Source organism: Mercenaria mercenaria, chromosome 15, assembly GCF_021730395.1.
Source record: "Mercenaria mercenaria strain notata chromosome 15, MADL_Memer_1, whole genome shotgun sequence".
Taxonomy (NCBI): domain Eukaryota; kingdom Metazoa; phylum Mollusca; class Bivalvia; order Venerida; family Veneridae; genus Mercenaria; species Mercenaria mercenaria.
The window spans coordinates 30,307,991-30,323,242 of record NC_069375.1 but is presented as its reverse complement, the minus strand read 5'-3'; the positions used below and the strand labels follow the sequence as shown (position 1 = coordinate 30,323,242).

Below are 15,252 nucleotides of genomic sequence, written 5' to 3'. Positions count from 1 at the left end.
GACCACTTTTACAAAAAACATGCATATTATCACATATCAATCCCGGCTCATTAAGATAATTTACATTCTGATCTGGTGTTCTACAAGTTTTATCAAGTCTTGGCCGGTATTTAAAATGATCCAATTTGCATACTTGAAATAATGTGCAATTACTATACAGAATGTATGTAAATACTAATGAAACATGATTGTATAACAGTATTGTGCGTTTGATTAAATACTAAATTGATAACTAGTCGCAGTATGACAGTGTACTACTGCAACGAAAGATTGCTACTGCTAGTTTTTGAATAAAAGCCATACCTGCAGAGACAATTCAGCCAGGTTGAATAAGAATTTTCTACAATTAAAGTTCATATCTCATAATGTTTTTACCAAAAACTGGGCACTGTCTCTCTGCAACGTAAGAAACGATCAAATTTGAGTAATTCTGAAAAACGCAAGAAAATTCCTAAATTGTGAAACTTGAAATACCGAAATTTTACCTGTATGAAACAGTGCCACTTACTTATAAAAGTATATGTAAAGGTATCACAAAAGTATATACTTGTAGTTGTTGAATGATGTAATTACAAAAATAAAGCACTACCATTACAATAGGTTACCTTAGTAATAGGTTACTTCATCATAAATTTTCTGAATTATACAAATTGTGTTGATAACAGGCTATGTCTATTGTATTGTTTCTGCATTTTTGTCTTTTTGGGACTTTGATATTGGCAATAATTGGTCAAATCTTGAGTTAATACCTGATTACTTTTGTTTCGACTGTTACAAATTGTTCTTATGTTGATTATAACAGACTCCTGTTTCACCAGGAACTGAAGATGCGCGAAACTACAATTTGTCCAGACATATAAAGATCGTTCATAAATTACGTATTATATACCAGCGACGATAATATTAGACGAATCGCTATAATGGAATAGCTTCCATCTTCTTTGTTTAACAAAACTGTTTAAAGTATTTCTGTTTGGAGTCTTTAAAGTTTCGACGACAGGGTACGGGCGCCATTGTCTGAGGTTTTCGGGCGACTTTTGTGCCAAGTTCGTATCCATTCTTTGAACAAAAGCATGACTTTACGATTAAGTACGAAAGCAAACATTATAAAAACTCCTTGGCTGGCATTTAGAATGATAAATACGTATGACAAAGCCTGGATACTAGACCATATGTAGAGGAAACCAAATATCCATGTAGTACCAGTTACAGTAGAAAGTTTAGCAAAGATGACGAGTTCATTGTGTTCATTCTGAACGTTCCTCCGTATGATTGGAGCTCTTTTGATTTTAATGACGACATACAAAAACATTGCCAGATTTAGAACAACAACAAAAATTGTCGGAATGGCAAAAGTAAATAGTATTTTCTCTTCAGAAATTATGTAACAGAATTTTCCTCCGTATCCTATGTTGCCAGAAATGAAGACAGAAGAAATGATATTTGCCAACACAAAGAGTACGGACATTATACAAACATAAATGTGGTAGAAAATAAATTGCTTCCATCCTTGGCCAGTCTTCAATGGCTTAGTCTGCGAAAGGACACGAAACATATGGTACGTGCAAACGTTCATCCAAAATATTGCACATAACCAACTGTAATGAATGAGTATACCCACAGCTTTACAGGGAAAGGTGTATTGTTCGAATGGACCTAGACTCCCTACAAGTAACAAAACCTGAGCTACCAATAAATACACCGCCAATGACATGTTATTCTTACCTGGCAGTGGGGTTCTAAGTTTGGGTAATATACAAAATACTACAAGTGTTATCAACAAAGACAAAATGGACAAAGAAGAACTTATGATTGAGACTATAACTTCAGAATCCAAAGTTCTCTTTGGTTGTAGATGCTTCACAATTTTCTGAAAAGTTTCCACACAGACCATGATATGAAGGTGATCGATATAATAATATTCATTGCTGGGTATTTTTAAATCTTTAATTACTAATCCATCGGTACTTTGCGTCCATGGTATATCAAGTTTGGATACATTCACCTTCGGACAAGATGAAAATCGTATGACGTCAATTTCTGTTGCTGTTGATGTCTGGTCACATGCAAAGTTGATTGGATAAGAAATGGAATACGGCAGTATTGTTAAGCCATCTGTATCAGTCATTGCATATTCTGACATTGTGTCAATTCGCTTTTCAAGAGAAGAACTCGATAAAATTTGTCCATGAAAATGACTTTTGCCCAATAAATGTTTGATTATTTTGAAAAGACGAACGTCTTCATCCATTACATATATAACATGTTCAACAGATTTGTTAATGCCACGAACAAAATCAAAAGATGTTCCATGAAGTTTAAGTAGATCGTCTGCGACTGTCCACGGTTCTTTGTCTGATTGCGCCAGACGTATTCTAGCATCAGCGTACAAGAATCTTGACTGGGACAACGCTTGCAAAGTACCTTTCCCAAATTTCATATCTACCTTAAATGCAATTTGTGCGTCACATAATTCCAAGTTCGAAAAGTTTGCATGAAACACTTTGTATGCATCAAGCAACCAGTTAGATTCACTTCCTAATGCATCACCAACAGTCATTATTTCTGATGGCTTGATTCGAATGTACAAAATGAAACTATACAGATCTATAACGTCCTTAAAAATATTGATGCAATGTCTATTTCGAAGAACTCTCATCTCAGGACAAAATATGTCTTTACATCGATTCTGAAATAATTATGATAAAATTAAAAAATTTTAAGCATTATTTCTAAACGTAACTACTACCTTACACACAAAACCATTCACACACAGAAGTTGAAAAGTGGGCATGCATTGGCAAAAATAAAAGCCAACATTATGAAACTTGCCATTTGAGGTTATTCCATGATGCTAAAGATGTATGGAGAATCTGTAAATATTTGGTCAAGTCATTCCAGAGAAATAGGCTTTCATGCAAAGCTGTCACAAAATGTGTTACAAAGGGGCATAATTGTAACAAAATACAAGCTAGAGTTGTATTACTTGCCGCATCAGGTCATCTCATGATGCCGAATAAATGTTTGAAGTTTGAAAGCATTTGGTAGAGTAGTTTTTGAGAAACCTGCTTTCATGCAAAATGTTTACCTAAAATAATAAGATAAAAAGGGCTTAATTTTGACAAAATAAAAGCAAGAGTTATGTATCTTGTCCTCAGAAGTTACCGGTATCTTGTGATGCCAAATGCATATGTGCTGTTTGAAGCATTCTGAGAAACCTACTTACATACAAAACTTTAACCTGAGATTCGAAGTTAAAAATGGGCATTTTGTGACAAAATAACAGCTAGTGTAAAGTAACTTCAGGACTGTTTGGAGTGAACATTATTAGAGAAATGGTATATAGAATCAACTGTGTTATTATAACTTCTTCACGTTTTTAAACTACCAACTTCCTTTCCACTAAGAAAACATCAAACATCCTTATTTCCTTTTAGACTGATATCATAGCCCCTATAATATCTACAAACACTCTCACCGTCAGAGGGTCATACAGTTGAAACGTTTTGCAGGACGAGTCTTGATCAAGACGGCTCTCCTCGAGAGAAGCAGTGGAAAATCCTTGATCAAAATCAAGGTTAAGCAGTCCAGAAAACGAGAAAGTATCAGTCTTAAGGGTGGTGAACCATTCGCATGTTACTGTGTGAAGCGACATCCCATTACACAATGCACAAAAAACGTTACGAAACACGTAAGTTTCGTGTTCGAACTTTGATTCGTATAAATGGCAAGCTGTTTCCAAATGGATATCGTACTCTCTCCAAGTTCCAGTAACGTTGCATTTCGAAATAGAATATTTGCAGTCTTGTAACTGTACACGTGAATCAAAAAACCCAAAGGACAAGTCACACGTTTCGTTAGCAAATATCAGTTCGATTATCTCTTTCTCAGACGATGCTTGACTTAAAAGTTCAGTCGTTTCACAGGAGACCACTGGATGAAAGAAAATAATGTCTTCCTCAGCTACACCATTGCAGTGGGCGCAAAATTGATTTCTAAAAATCAACAGGCTTTTATTGCTGAAGACAGGTAAGGAAAAATTTATTTTTAAATCCTTTGTATATGGTCTGGAACAATTATATCTAAGCACTGAACTGGTGTTCATTGGGCAATCTGAAAAGGCCATGAACCCTTTTTGTTCATACGATGGTCTAATTGTTAAATGCCGTAAAATACACGTTTGTTCTACATGTCTTTCAGTACTTGGGAATTGCCCTGTGGAATTATCAAAAATAAATTCTTTCTCGTCTATGACACTAGGACAACAAGTCCTGTCCGTTTCACAGTTATTACAAAGGCACGGTGCACAACAGCTCTTTTTGTCCGTACTTGCGTTTACAGTAAAATTACAGAGTGGCTCGTACGGGCAAAATTTCATTTGAGTTTCTACAATAGTTCTCTGAAATTCATTTTTAAATCCTGCTAGGTAATTTATGACCTTTTTCTGAGTTTTCATATAATATTCCATGTCAGCTATCCCTGGATTATACAAGTTTATCTCGGGTTGAAAAGTTTCTGTACGAAATGTCAGAAAATGTGTCAGCATTGGCAGTGTTGGTGGAAGTGTTTTTACTGTTGCGGTGATTCCACTTCCGTTTGGTGATGTTGTTTCAATTACTTTTATTTCACAAAAAATACAAAATAGAATCCAAAATATCAGATTACCAAGTGACAATTTGAACTTTTTCGACACCATATTTACACTTTTTCAGAAATAAATCCTACTTCCGCTTGTCTACACTCCCAGTAATCAATGTTTGATAATCAAGGATTTTTCCGATTCCATAATGTTAATCAGTAGTATCAGTAATAACTAAATATTATTGAATTATTTATTCCGCTATATTATCAGGTATGTTGATTTTGGTGTGCTCAGTTCATCAAAATGAAAGATATTATTCCCCAGGAAACTTATCCCATTTACTAATTTAACAGGTAGGCCGTGAGATTTTCAGATACATAAATTACATAGATTAATCTGATTGAAAATCATTGTTATTGTCACATACCTTGTTTACAACATCTAAAAGAATTATATTATTCAATTTTGTTATTGCTAAAGCTGTCATGCATTTTTTCGTTATTGATTGTGGAAGAGATACGAGACAGTAAAGGGTTTAATAGGCGAAAATCACAATCGCGATGATTCCCTATATAGCTCACCGTAACATTTGCTCGCATTGTTAACTTAATGACTATTAAGTTGTATTAAGTTGTACTCTGTAAAAACGTGATTATAAAGCATTTTTACAGACTGAGTAAAATTGTATATTTTATTTAGGAATAAAATTAATACAGGTCTACAATCAAATTAAATATCTATCGCACATATTGCGCTTATTTTCAACATGTCTATTCAAATTAAACTTTAAAAGTACTTCTATATATTTGTCTTTCTTTGTCTCAAGAAACATCAACCACTAAACCATATATTTTGCTTCGAGGTATTTCGATAATCATCAAACTGTTCTGTATACAATGCATTTCATTTCTTTTTACCCCCAGATGAAAGAAATTCATAAAAGCAATTTACAGTTAAAACAAGATAAAATAACTCTTCATAACACGAGTTTAGATCTCCACACAATTTGTAAACGCGATAAATGATTCAGAAAATCAACTTTCTCGCTTGATTTCATTTATAAAATACGCTATCATGACATTTTTTAGAGGCAGATACCTACTCAAATATACGGAAATGGAGAAGAAATGAACGAAAGTGTTACGTGATCACTAGTAGAGTTTGATATCGGGTATTGATACAACCAGATCATCAACGAAAATTAATCCCTAACGAATACTAATGATTTCTCACGCTTTTTGTTACACGAAAATCAACAAGATTTTGTGTTTTGCCTGTGATATTTATTCCTTTCTCATACTAGTTTGTATTTCAATGTCCATAATAGAAATGAAATTTAGAAATAAGTACATTTATCTCTCTTTGTGTAAACATTTGATAGACACGAAACCCTGTGTCACATCACTGAACCAGACCAGAAAGAAAAAAAATCATCGTACAGGTCATACCCTTCCCCTGAGTTCTTATAGTATACCTAGGGGTATAGTATAACAAATGTACAATGGCATTTTCTTTCTTATCTGGCGAAAGTGTGTCACATCTTAGGGGGTTTATATTTCAACGACTTCTCAACAGCTAGCATCACTTGTTTGTTTTTGAGCTATTTACGTTCTGAATGTGGTCAAATATAAATCCCTCACGATAACTCAAACGATAACATGTTTGATAATTATGTTGTTGTTTTGTTTGTTTTTTTTCCATTAAAACGTTTCAATACAGCAAATATTTTTGTATAACATTACAGTATGCACTTAACTTCTATCATTGACAACCTTTCTGAGTGGACATGCAGGATATTCTTGGTCTGCACTGGACACAAAGGCAACATCACTTGCCGCCAGCAGGCTAAAGGTTAAACTTGTGTTCCAATATAAAAATTGATACCAGTTCTGTTATTTTTTAAAAACTGATGTGCGGAAAATAAGTAACGTTCCAAGGCGGTGCCCCACTGTGTTCCTTTGTTTGTGCGTTTTGTCCTCTTGTGTAGGCTTTGTGTGTGTGCGCGTGTATGTGTGTGTGTTTCTTTGTTTTGTCCTCGTGTGTTGGCTTTGTGCGTGTGCACGTGTATGTGTATGTGTATATGTGTGTGTGTTTGTGGTGTGCACGTCTGCGTGCTGTAGGTTTCGTTTCGGGGAGGCTGCGAATTTGGTACGTGGCATTCCCTGTTTGATATCTGTCTTTTTTTGTTTTTTTTGTACTGGTACAGAATCCAGGAACACTGGTTAGGATAACTGCCCGCCGTTACATAACTGAAACACTGTTGACAAACGGCGTAAAACACAAAACAAAAAAAACAAAAACAAAGATGATAGATGTTTTTCGCTCGTTTTTGAGTACGGAATTAGAATATGAACCAGTTTTGACTGAATAATGTTTTATCAAATATTCTAACAGGTAAAATGTTACCACTAGTGATATAATGAAATAAACTTTGCGCTTCTTGGTTTGAAATATGCGTGGTGTCATGTAGTGTTTGAGATGCCTCAAACCTGTTCCAAACAATGGCCAGGAAGTATTTCAATCTGATGCTTTATGTTAAAATGATATAGTTTTCATCAGTTGGTCCTGGTTAAAGGTTAAAAAATTATTGCAGTGGGATTTTAAATACGAAAACTGTAACTATTTGCAATATAAGTAACGTTCTTGGTGACTGTGTGTAGTAGATATGCATGTGCATACTATATAAGCCGTTGTTGGCAAAATGTTCCAAACAGCGAATGCGTTTTGGCTTCATGACTGGGAAAAGGCTGTTTAAACAAGTGATAAATTCTCATTTATTTGTATATATTATAAAGTAAATAATCAAACACAATACTTCTTCAGAATCATCGAAACTTGTCGGCGCTGTACATACTGTTCCTTGTTTAGTTACTGGCGCTGTTATATGGTCAGTGTATATCAATATTCTTTATTGTTTGTTCTCCATTGCTGAACTGTTATGAAATTTTGTTTTTATGACAAAAATATCTGCCAATTTCTTGACACGGAAAAAGTTCATAGCTGTGAAAATAATCATACCCTCAGATTTATATACAATACTTAACATAAAATGGTACTATGACTTTATCATAAACATGCTGACACTGTTTCTACAATATAATACAACAGAATTAAATCAAATAATTGAGCTACACTGGCCTTGAGTCTATTATCAAATTTACATCTTTGTCTATTGTTTGTTTTCAATTGCTGAAATAGTCTCGTATAAAACTTGTTCCAAGTCCTGATACCTGGGATCGTCTCCTACTCCATGTATAGTCAAATGGTTGGTAAGATATGAAATTCCTAAGTTATTCTTTATGTCACTTATTGCTACCTGCCCTCCATGTCCTGTATGGCCAACCGTGCGTTCTCCCTGAAATGAAAAGAAAGATTGATAACAATGGTAAATACAGTCGAAACTCAGTATGTAAAATTCCAAGGAATCGAGTGTTTTTCTTCGAGATAAACGAAATTTAAATTGAGAGTTCGGTACGGGACTTGAAAATGTCTATGAGACAGCCATAATGTTGAGATAAACGAGTTGTTCGAGATATCGAGTTTAGGAATCAAATAAAGATAAAAAAACAAGAGGGCCAAGGTGGCCCTAGGTCGCTCACCTGAGAACACACCATAACAGTGTAAACATGTTTGACCTAAAATTTCATGGAAATAAATATTCTGACCAATTTTCATTAAGACTGGACCAAAAATCTTGGGTGTAAACAAGCCTTTCCTTTGAATTGACCTAGTGACCTAGTTTTTGGCCCCACATGACCCACACTTGAAATTATCCAAGACTTAAAACATCAATATAAACACTTTGACCAAATTTCATGAAGATATGGTCATAAACGTGACCTCTAAAGTGTTATCAAGCCAAACATTGTGATCAAATTTCACGAAGATCCAGTGTAAAATGAAGTCCTTATTGCATACACAAGGTTTTTCTTTTATATGACCTTGCAACTTAGTTTTTCACCACAGATGACCCATATTCAAACCTGACCTAGATTTCATCAAGGCAGCCATTCTGAATAAATGTTATGAATATCGAGTATAAAATGCAGCCCCTATTGCGTACAAAAGGTTTTTCTTTGATTTGACCAGGCGACCTAGTTTTTAAAGCCAAATGACCCATATTCAAACTTGACCTAGATTGCATCCAGACAAACATTCTGATCAAATTTCATGAAGATCGGGTGTAAAATACAGTCCCTGGTGCACAAGGTTTTTTTTTGATATGACCTAATGACCTAGTTTTTGACGACAGATAACCCATATTCTAACTTGACCTAGATTTTACCAGGGCAATCATTCTGACTAAATGTTATGAATATCTAGTGTAAAATGCAGCCCCTATTTCGTACACAAGGTTTTTCTTTAATTTGACCTAGTGACCTAGTTTTTGATCCTAGATAACCCATATTTAAACCCGACCTAGATTTAATCCAGACAAACATTCTTATAAAATTTCATGAAAAGTGCAGCCCCTATTGCATACACAAGATTTTTCTTTGATTTGACCTAGTGACCTAGTTTTTGACTCCAGATAGCCTATATTCGGATTTCACCTAGATTTTATAAAGGAAATTATTCTGACCAGAATTCATGAAGATCAATTGAAAAATACAGCCTCTATCAAAATACACAAGGTTTTTCTTTGATTTAAGCTAGTTACGTAGTTTTTGACCTCAGTTAACCCATTTTCAAAACTGGCCTAGATTTTATCAAGGTTATCATTCTGACAAAATTTCATGAAAATCAGTTGAAAAATAAAGCCTCTATCGCACACACAAGCTAAATATTGACAGACGACAGACAGACAGACAGACAGACAGACGCCGGACATCGAGCGATCACAATAACTCGCCTGAGCATAACTCTGGTGAGCTAATAACTGAACGTTCTTTTCAGTAACGCCAAACGTTACTTATGCAAAACGTAAATTATGGTTTCATTTTACCAAACTTCATGAAGTAGCTTCGCTTAAAAAATATTCGATCCTAACTGTTAATCAACAGATTAATTTGCGGACAGTAGGTGTTGCTGAAACTAATAAACTTAGAAACTTTAGCTGTTTAACTCAACATCTGAAATGAATATCTTTTGGAACTTGTTATATGTCATTCTTACCCAGGGATTTCGCCTGTATAAAGTTCCTAAACCTATTTCTGATACTTCTCCAGTGCGCATGACTGAATCGGCACCTCTAACAACTGCCTGAGACAGTCTATTTATAGATTCTTTCGAGAGTAGTTGTTTACCATCATGTGTTCCGCCATTTGCTATAATACCGTACATTTTGGCCAACCCTCTTGCCGTACCTGTTCCGGACAAGGAAGAAACTGTTACTTCTCTAATGTACGGGTTGTTCAAAACATCCGTCCTCTGAAAAGTTGAGATACTATAAATAAACTAAAAAGTCTTAATGTATAGTTTTTTCAATTATGTGATATCCAAAATTATATGTAATCCAACGTGCTTATGTAGGAAAGGATTTTCAAAATCAAAATGAAAACATTTGTAATTAATTATGTTCAGTTATGAGCGTTCATTCGGAATATTTGCATTATGAAATTGTCTGGGTTTTAACTAAGTGTCAGATATGCCAGTTTCATAATTTTAACTTATCAAATATAAGCAGCGCGCTTTCAACAAAGGCAATCTCACTCTGTACCAAATGTAAATGACGGCTAAAATCTGACCTGTGAAAATTCTACAACGGGTGATACAGATCTGGCCATGAGGGAATCGGGATGGAAAACAATATCATATATAGCTGTTAGATATCTCCTGTATATCATTGCATCTAACAGCAACTGAAACTTCGATCTAGGTACAAGCCGTGCCGTCCGATGAGAATCACTTAATGGTGATTTCATATGAAAATCAATACCTGAAAGGCAAAAAGAAAAAAGAAGAAATAAGTCGTGAATTTCTGCAATATGAGCATAATTAATACGACCAGCAGTAGTGAATATATGTGAAAATCTATACCTTGAACAATAACGAAACATAACAAAGTTGGCTGTGTATAAGTAGGTAGTATGCTTCACAATCGACTTACCGTTGTGACATTTCTGTGAATTAGTTCTAGTATAGCACTGTAAATATAAAGGTTTTTTATGATAATGATAACTTATACATTCTCAAGGTTGACAGACCGAGACTGTATCCACTAGAACACTGTTCCTCAAACATGATATTTGACTAGTTACAGTAAACGACGGTCACGTAATGCATTTTACGGAGACGGTAGTTGAAACCAACATTGACACTGCGATAGCACTGGTCAACTTGACAGCAACTAATCTACATTCTACCAACAGCCTCGTCCCAATCCCCTATCACCTTCAAAAGAACCCATGTTGTGCTAATAACGCTAACAAATGTGATCATGCTGCGGTACATCGATGACGATTATATAAAGTAAATATACACGGGGAAGATATTAACATAAGTTTTTACCTAAAGGCTTTGCAATTTCTTCTTGGAATACAGTGTCTGTATCTCTACGTTGTGGATCTGCATGCTGAATCAACTCGTCTACATACAGACCGAATGTAAGGGCATGGTATCCGAACTGTTTTCCTGCAAAAATATATATGTAAACAAAACTATATAGCATTTATTATCATATTATGTTAATGATATACATATCCTTTTTGAAATTAATAACATTTTTGAAATTTTAAGTGCATTATCCCTGAACGGACGGTACGTCCCAGCAGTAAAGCACTGTTGTTAAGCTGCTACTTTTCGTGGATGAACTTATGTCCTATCCATTTCTGCTATTTATGTCATTCCACAAGTTTTTTATCTCTCGGTGATATAAAATTATTGAAGGACAAGAAACTTTCAATTTCAAAATCCATCTCAAAATTGGTTTGAAAGTTTCTAGTCAATTCTAATTTTCTTTTCCAGATTTTGCATACTTAAAATACCTCTTCAGTGTCTCGTTTTTCGAAAAATGAACATTTCAATTTGTTTGCGTTCTTCTGAGCTGAACCCCATAAAGTGGTATCGCGTATGGGAAGAATAATTTAAGGGAAAAAACATAATGTTACCTGCAGGCCATGCTGTTCTCTGCTTTGCCAGCGTGTCTTGCCATTTCTCTCTGTTGTTTTTGTAATCAAATATTGATAATTGTTCGTCCAAATATACCAAACCTCCCTAAAATGATTTAAAATGATAAATACATTTACTTGCAAGTACATAATAAAAAGGACTGATTAAATGAGTAGGATTTTCTTGCTGGCTTACTATTGTCGGTCACTTCTCTTCAAATGTTCTAGAAATAATTGCTCTCACGCCAATGCTTTATGTTATCACACCGACCTGATATATTTGATACCATACATGTACCACGAAAAAGTATTTCCACATTTCATCAACTTGTTTATACATATATTAATGAAATAAAATGCAGCAGAACCAGCTTTTAAATTATGTAAACACTCTGAACTAGTTATTCGCCGAGTGAAAAAAAACACACACACACAAGAAGTGTGCTTTTGTGAAATTAGTCAGCAGGCGTATAACCACTTCGTCATGTTTAATTATATTAATGTTTTCTTAATATTGCTTTGTATGAGTAAGACATACTGTATACCTGGTGACTGATCAACATCTCTACAGTGATGTTGTCTTTCTCTTGTTGAGCAAACTCTGGCCAGTAATAGCTCACTTTCTTTGAATAGTCCAGAGTGCCTCTGAAAATGAATGTTAAACATATACAGTGATAGACCAAATACTTCCACTATCCATCACATGTCTGCAAATGTTCAGACCTGTAGGATTGCCCGTGCTTTAGTTGATTCATGACTTTGACAAGAAAGAAAATAGAAGCTATCATAGGCATAGTGTACATGTAAAACGTTTTGGATCGAAAATAAAAGAATGCAAAGCTAGGGATGCTCATGCAAGGTCCAAATAAAAACAACTTCTCTCAAAAAGCAGTTTAATACAACATTGTCTGATCAACCGCCATTGTAACTATTAACGTTCTTGTACATAGATGAAGAAAATATCAATTTGGTCACCTACATAAAGTTTTATATAGCTTACTTACTTCTCCACCATTTTCGCCAATATTATAGCGGCAATCCCTTTAGAACACGAGAAGACGAGCGTGGTCGTGTCCTCTTTCCATGGTCTAACGCTTTCTGAGTCGGCATGTCCTCCCCATACATCAACTACAGGTTTACCTTTATAGTATACGGCAAAGGCAGCCCCTGGTTCTTTGCCACTCTCCACATTTCTCCTGTTAGAAATGCAACAATTTATTGACAAAATATCTGTTTGTTTAATAGCAGACATTCAATGGAAAGGAGGCAATTACTTTCTTCATATTTTTCGTAGCTACATTTCTTGTACTCCAATAGAAATCTTTGTAACTGATAAAGGAGCATTCTAAGAAAATAAGAAGCTCGGGCCTCCTTTTAAAATTAAAAACGCTAACGATATAATATTTGTCAGAAACTGTGTGTGCCTAGATTCACAAATCTGATTGTTTGGTTGATATAGAAAAATATCCACCCTCTGCTCAGTTTTGATAAAGGCGGACAAAGTTCCTCTTTCTTGTGTATACTTAGTGTATTAACAGAACCGTAGCTTAACAGACTTTAGTATACGTACGACCGTCTGTCTCCAACGAAAGTGGGATGAGGTCGAGAATGATGATGACAAGTACTGGGTATGCATATTGATACTGACAACCTGGTATTAATGTCTTTTGTTATTATTGATACCATCCCAATCCCTACCCCGCGTAATAACATTGTGCACCGTACAATTTATAAACTTTCAAATTTTCAAATGTGAAATTCAAAATACTTATACTTTTTCTGAAATAAAGTTTGGCTAAACAAGCCCGCTCACTACTAACGACGGAAAGATAGACCTAAATAGTAGTCGATTTAAACTTGAAACACTAAAATCAAATATCTTCCGGTAAGAGATGTTCAACCTGCAATGTTTTGTTTCTTACTGACACCTGTCTACCGTTGTGTACATTTAATGTTACAACTGTAAAAAATGTACAATGTTTTATACGAGTACAGATTAGCAAAGTAATCATGCTGGAAAAGTATAGTGTACACTTCTTATGGCTTTAGACCGATCCAAAATATTTCTAGTCAGACAAATCAGAAACCAAATGCAAAATTATTTTAACTTGTCTACTCGGTTTCAAATAATCTCCGCTACGGTATCAAAGTCTAGAACGAAAGTCGAACGTGATGGCCATATACAAGAAAAGTATCTTAGACTTTTTCATTATGTACAACAAAGCTCCTAATTCCTAGCAAAATGGCCACAATGTAATTTTTTGAGTTCAAAACGTAGCAATCTCTGACAAGCCTGTCTTTAATTTTTCTTTCGGATCTGCGTTTTATGCTATTTCACTGGTTCAACATTTTGTTGAGTTCAGTGCAACACAGATATTATTATGATCATACGGTGACTGTTCCAGCCTACCTCAGTCAATATTGCAGACATTGTCAGGCACCACTGATTTTTCGTAATCCAGCCGAACAGTTGAACAGTTCCTCACATGAACAATTTTACACCCCAAGCGAGGTTTATAACCCATATTGGTGAGGGGCAACTGATTCGAAGTCGGCCACCTTATCCAGCCGGCCTCGGCTGTCCGTCACGATGCGCCCTTGCGTACATGGATATCTGTTGTTAACAGATTCTTGTCATCTAAACCATCTTGAAAACGTGGAGATATAAAACATCATCTACTTTCAAAGCTCAAATATTGTCATGTTTGAACACCAACTGTTTTCGGGTGACTTAAGGTAGCACAGCACGTTTGGAACAAATTAACACTAAATATACGAGATTCCGTTTAACATTTATACTTTCCGTATAACGGATACCGTACATTACTCTACTGCTTTGGATAAAAGACGTTACACCGTTACTTCCCGTTATTAACCAGCTGAGTACTTCTTATATCAGCTACATACTACGTACGCACTTACTACTAAAAATACACTGTAGACTCAAAGAAATGATCACTTACTTAAACACATCGGCGACCTTTTGGAACTCCGGGTCCCAAGTCCCTCCAAAATTTACCGGTAACGACGTCTCAAATACATGTGACAGTCTCGTGGCGACAACCAGACAGACGCACACTACAACAGCCTGCTTTACAATGCCCATTGCTTTTTACAGTTGCAGTTTCAATCGACCTACATAAATTGCATGTATCGATTACAGTGGGCGTACTTAATTCAAGCATTTGTTAGTCTATGTCAAAGTGAACGTGTACATGTTACCATATATTAAAGATTAAATTTTATCTGTCTATGTGTACACAATGAAAATTTATATGTTGTGTGTTCAGTGATAACCGCTTTGGTGTACAGATACAACGTAAAATGTCCCTTATAGATAAATGTACAATTTATTGTTAACTCAGCGAGACTTTTACCCTTATCTCTCCCATTTTTGTTCGTTTTGAGTGTAAATTATTTACCAAATAAGCTTTAACATGGATTGTTTTGAAACGTAAAGTTTTATTTGCCAGAGATTAAACCTGAAGGACGAAGATAACTGAACATTGCTTTAGTTAGTTCAGCCTTAAACATAAACAAGAATTTAGCTTGTGAAATGTGATTTTATAACATAACACTAACACTTGAATATATGGTTTGACATATTTGGAATGTTTTTTA

General features: G+C 35.1%; 2 protein-coding genes across 2 annotated transcripts; both read right to left on the bottom strand.

Annotated features, from left to right (window-relative positions):
• Window positions 1-3,419: 3,419 nt before the first annotated feature.
• Window positions 3,420-4,908, bottom strand: LOC128549001 (uncharacterized). Its single transcript, XM_053524902.1, has one exon. It carries the CDS (start codon window positions 4,694-4,696, stop codon window positions 3,434-3,436), a length of 1,263 nt encoding a protein of 420 aa, XP_053380877.1. The 5' UTR covers window positions 4,697-4,908; the 3' UTR covers window positions 3,420-3,433.
• Window positions 4,909-7,332: 2,424 nt separating this feature from the next.
• LOC123549993 (beta-lactamase domain-containing protein 2-like) lies at window positions 7,333-14,871 on the bottom strand. Its single transcript, XM_045338444.2, has 8 exons — window positions 14,595-14,871; window positions 12,636-12,827; window positions 12,177-12,276; window positions 11,632-11,737; window positions 11,033-11,155; window positions 10,270-10,460; window positions 9,698-9,952; window positions 7,333-7,937 (listed from the first exon to the last, which is right to left on the bottom strand). The coding sequence occupies exons 1-8, from the start codon at window positions 14,735-14,737 to the stop codon at window positions 7,752-7,754; spliced, it is 1,296 nt and encodes a 431-aa protein (XP_045194379.2). The 5' UTR covers window positions 14,738-14,871; the 3' UTR covers window positions 7,333-7,751.
• Window positions 14,872-15,252: the final 381 nt, after the last annotated feature.